At 37.5% G+C, this 5307-nt stretch overlaps 1 protein-coding gene across 4 annotated transcripts in view; it reads left to right on the top strand.

Annotated features, from left to right (window-relative positions):
• Positions 1-5307, top strand: part of LOC107681083 (zinc finger and BTB domain-containing protein 16-A) — a 138364-nt gene that overhangs the window by 96399 nt on the left and 36658 nt on the right. For all 4 annotated transcript variants that reach the window (XM_016477242.1, XM_016477241.1, XM_016477240.1 and 1 more), the window contains one exon: positions 1984-2070. In XM_016477242.1, the coding sequence (XP_016332728.1) occupies positions 1984-2070 (87 nt within the window). The remainder of the gene's footprint in view (positions 1-1983; positions 2071-5307) is intronic.

Below are 5307 nucleotides of genomic sequence, written 5' to 3'. Positions count from 1 at the left end.
GCGCGTTAAATATCGCATGCGATTTATCGTGCAGCCCTACTGCCTATCTATCATTCTATCTATCTAGTCATGCCTCCATTACAGATTTGTGCAAAACTTTTGCGATATTTTATATATGTCGATAAAAAAGCTATTGCGTAATGACAGTGTTTCCATTAACCAAACTTATCCGACTAAAACAATTTTTTCCTCTTGCGATAAGTCATGGTGACAGATGTTTGTAGGTTTATGTATATCACAGCCACCACACTAGCCATTATTTTTAATCAAACGAGACGTAGGTGTATATCTTTAGCGAAGCAGTGCGAAGAGCTGAAACATGCCGTGGCGTGTCTGAAATAAACACAAGCATTGACTAGTGTGGCTGTGTCAGAGCCGTAATGCTCCGCAGACGTGTGAAGTGTAAATAAGGTGTTATCTAAGCATTAATGGCAAGGAAAGCCAAACATTATTGTCAAGGAAAGCCCCTTATACTTGAGTGGCAACATATGAGGTGTTTCTTGGAGGTTATAGTACATTAAAGAATGATCATGTGACTTTTACGTACACCAGGTGACCTGTAAATGCGAACTTTCCCTTGCAGTTTTTGGAAATTTCAAATTGCCTGAAAAACCATCTCATGTGAGCGTAAAAACTTTTTGCGATATATGGGAGTTTTTGCAAAATTGATGCGTTTCCATTGGGTGTATTTTCAATTCGCAATTTCAGTTTGCACAATTTGAAGGATAAAGGAAATGCAGCTAGTGTATATTGTTCTGCCATTGTTTTAACGTTTGTTCTATTGTTTGTTCTATAGTTTGTTCTATATGTTTATCATTCTATCGTTTTGTCTGTCTGTCATATCTGTACTGTATATCTATCTGTCATTTGATCATTCTGCATCCTTTTTGCCACTTCAATGCTAATTTAATTCAAATTCAAACAGGTAGTCCACCCCAATATTATACAAATGATCAAGTCAGAAGTTGAGATGTCGGACCACTCCAGCAGCAATGTTTTGAATTTTCCATAGAGACCATATTTACAGTTTTTGGAAAGTTAAACTTCGGATTGCTTACTTACAGATTCTCTGCACTTTAAATGCAGCACCCATTGCAGAAGAAACAATGTTTTATGGTTAACAATTATTGGGTATGAATACACTGAAGTAACCAGTTCTGAGGTCTGTGGCAGTTCCTCTTTATGTGCAGTTTTTTGTTTTAATAATGATGTTTTATTTCTTGAGCCATTTAGAGGAACTTGTCTGTGCCACATTTATAAGTTTATTGCTGAGTGGCATCATCTGCAAGAAAAGAAAGAAAAACACTTTTTTTCTACTGCTTGACCGTACAGTACATTTTGCAACTTTACAGTGGTTGCGAAATGGACTTTGGTTTGTTTTTTTTAATCTAAGCTATGACTTCCTGTTGTGCTTGTGAAGGCGGTAAGATTTAAAGACATAATGACGAGAGCTGACAGTTCTGTTACAAATTTTAAAAACTCCCTTTTGATCGAGCAGATAAATACAGTGTGAATGCAATACAGTGTTTCTGCTTAATTCTGATTTATAGATCAGATTGTATATTGGCATCCTGTGGTCTCACAGTTCCTCTTGGTATCCCATTGCAACATCTAAACATGCTATGCGGATGTGATATGTATGGCTTCTTGTTTTTATCTTCTTTTTAGGGTTGTTTGACAGCATTTGTGTGATTTTTAGTGAAAGTGTGCCTTGAACGATAAATCCCTCTTATGATACATTGATTTTATTGCACAGTGCACACAAGATCAACGTCTGGCATACATATCCTCCAAAATACATTGTAAACAGTGTTTTTGCCAGCAAGTTTTACTGAAGTGAATCCAGCAGACTTCCAGCTCACAGGCACCAAATCATTTTACGTATTACTGGGGGTTCAAATAAGAGATATGACACCATGCACCACCCGAGGACCTCCAAAGTGATGTAGATTGAATAATTTCTGCATTTTTTTTGTCTTGTAGCTGGTGAGAAAGCCATCGTTTGTGACCAGTGTGGAGCTCAGTTTCAGAAGGAAGATGCTCTTGAGGCCCACCGGCAGATCCACACAGGTGCGACACAAACACCAACCCACACTGCACACTAGAGCTGTGTATCACCAGCAAAGTCCCGATACGATACAGAGGCCATGATACGATACGGGACTGCATTGAATTTCACCTCAGGAGAGTTTAGTAAAACAGCTGTTTATTAAACACTGCATACTATAGTACCATTTCTAACTATTGGCAGAGCAGGCAGTTGACCTCTGCATTATGAAGGGCCTTCATAGCTGTACCACAGTAGCCTACAATATAGGTAATGGCATATGCTTCATGTTTACATTGGGCACTCCCCACCAGGTACAATAATCTGATTGTTTGCATCTTGTTTTTAAGCCCATAAATAATAATGTACTCGTTCTAATAAATTTATAGTGTAATGTACTCATTCTAATATATTTTTAAAAAATAATTTACATTGATGGTAGGTTATCATTGCACAAATTAACACACTCTACCTTTAAAAAAATAAATTAGAAGAGTTCTAAACTAATGCGCTGTCTTCACTGTATCTAACGCACACACACTCATTCACGCACTCAGACATTCAAGAACAAACTAAACCTTGTTGTAGCCTATATATTATGCTCTATTCATTATTTTTTGAAACCTTGCACTTTTCTACTCCGTTTTAAAAGTTGTTCTTTTATTCAAATTAAGCACGGTCCACTGCTGCACACGTGCCACAATATCGATACTGGGACAGCTGTATCGATACTAGTATCGTCAAATCTCTGTGACGATACATCGTCGTATCGATGTATCGAACACAGCACTAGAGATCACTGTTTATAAAGTTTTAAATATGGATATTTTTCTTACACAAACGCATCGATTCACTTCAGAAGGCATTTATTAACCCCCCAGAGCTGTGTGGAGTACTTTTTATGATGGATGGATGCACTTTATTGGACTTCAAAATCTCAACAGCCATTCACTGCCATCATAAAGCTTGAAAGTGCCATATTTTTGTAATATAACTCCGATTGTATTCGTTTGAAAAAAAGAAAGTCATGTACGCCTAGGATGGCTTGAGGGCGAGTATCGATACTCGTATCGTCAAATCTCTGTGACGATACATCGTCGTATCGATGTATCGAACACAGCACTACTGCACACATCAAACACACTCAAATATCTTGCATTCAGTACATGCAGTATGTCACTGTATGTACAAGTTTGGATTTGAGGGCCCACATGCGTTTACGTTTAATAAGAGAAATTATTACTCTACCTACTGTATCTTCTATTCTTTCAGGAAAAACATGCACAAGCTTTATTTTTCTGTTATCTAAATTTTTCACATTTTAGAAAAATCAAATTTTTTATGTCTTGTCATATGCCTTTGCAGAATTTCAAAATTAAGCTTTCTTAAATCATGTTTCATATTTATTTTGTGTTTTATATATATATATATATATATATATATATAATACATAAAAAAATAATAACTTAACTTTTAAGAACTGTTATATTGCTTTTATGTAATTATTTTATGCAAATGTATTATTATATTAATTATGCATTATTTACTGTATTTACAGTATGAGTTCAAGTCCCCAAACTTGTATCCATGCAATATAAAATATCTTTTCGATTTATTTATATTTACAAAACAAGCAACGTAATACAGAATGCAAATCAAATCATATCCATTTGCATTCTATGAAGAGAAGTTCACTCTGTGTGTTTATTCGCAAAGTGTGGTAAACAGTCAGCCACCTTGGTTATTTATAAACGAATAAAGCTTGGGCCACGATCATGTGTTTGAAGAGTTGTGTCCAACAACTTTGGAACACATGGTGACAGGCAAATGTTTACTGGAAGAGGTGAAAGGCAAGCCACTCTAGCAGGTATGGGGTAAAGCTGGCAACCAACTCCAACAATTACGCACATACATACCTGCTTGTCATTCTAGGCAGACAAATTATTGGTTGTGAGAAACAGGGCAGTTGTGGTCAGCCTTGGTTGGATCTGTTTGTTTATTAGGTGCCCTCAAAACAATGTTGTGGCGTGGAAGGAAGACCTCTCCAGTTTCCGCCTCTGCTTACGAACTTGGTGGTAACCCGAGTGGGGTATGTGCTCATGTGCACCTGACCCTGATATGATGACCTCTGCTGGGTTGCTGGACACAAGAGCTGTGCTGCTGCATGTGGCCCTCAGTACACTGCCATGCTATGACTCCTCACTTTCCAGACAATCCTCGCTATCTGCCCTCGGGAGAATGTTCTAGCACAAACGTGTCTAGCACTCCACAACATAGCAGTCTGGCTCACTTAGATCACTTTGGGTATAGAAAGCACCCTTAATGCATTACATTTGTGATCATGTTCCCATTTTGTTGTGCTGAAAAGATTAATCACACCCATGTGGCCTTGAACCACCTTCAGGAACTAGGTACTCGAGATTGACATCCTTAAAATGTACAGTCAGTAGTTCAGCGTATTGAATTAGGTCTTTCATATGTAAGTGGACACACTTGAATGGAGCTTTTATGGCTGCAAAAATGGCTTGAGTGAGTGTTCAGAACTTTAATCATTGTTGTGATACAGACAGTCATTTTAAACCAGCATCAAATGCGATTGGGTGAATATGTTTAAAAATGTGTGAAGGCTTCAAACAGTCTGTCTGTAGTTCATTGTGGCTTCAATATTACTTCTGCAAATACTGTTTCCTGACCTAGGGCCGTCAATATAAGGAAAAAAATTAATCAGTTCAAAACAGTTATTTCTAATTTTCATTTTTCAAGTTACTTCAATGTTTCAATGTTTCAATTACTTCACAACGTGTGTGTTGACGCGCAGCCTAGAGACCTGAGCGGGACAGTTTTCTTAAGTCCGCTCCCGCTGAATTTCTGACCATTACCGCCCACTCTAATATTTTTGTATTCAAAATTTTATATTTAAAACATTAATCTCCACGCGAATGTATGAATTTAATTGCACCCATGCCCCCTCTGAGCCTATTGAAATTGCATTTGAATAAGTGCTTGCTGTTCAATTTCACTTTCAATTTCGCGATATAGAGGCACTCTGTGTAAGGGGAGCACAATTATTGTGCATAAGGGTGTGCATAATTATTAGGCACGTTGATATTCTGATCATATTTTTTTCCACGCACATTTTACCAATTCCAAACGACATCAATCTTAATAACTACTATTAATCTTGTATTTGGGGAAGTCGTGGCCTAATGGTTAGAGAGTCGGACTCGTAACCCAAAGGTTGCGGGTTCGAGTCTCGTACC

This window comes from Sinocyclocheilus anshuiensis, unplaced genomic scaffold (assembly GCF_001515605.1).
Source record: "Sinocyclocheilus anshuiensis isolate Anshui unplaced genomic scaffold, SAMN03320099.WGS_v1.1 scaffold412, whole genome shotgun sequence".
In the NCBI taxonomy this organism is placed as follows: Eukaryota; Metazoa; Chordata; class Actinopteri; order Cypriniformes; family Cyprinidae; genus Sinocyclocheilus; species Sinocyclocheilus anshuiensis.
Note: the sequence above shows the minus strand (reverse complement) of the source record. Positions and strands in the feature narration are given on the sequence as shown.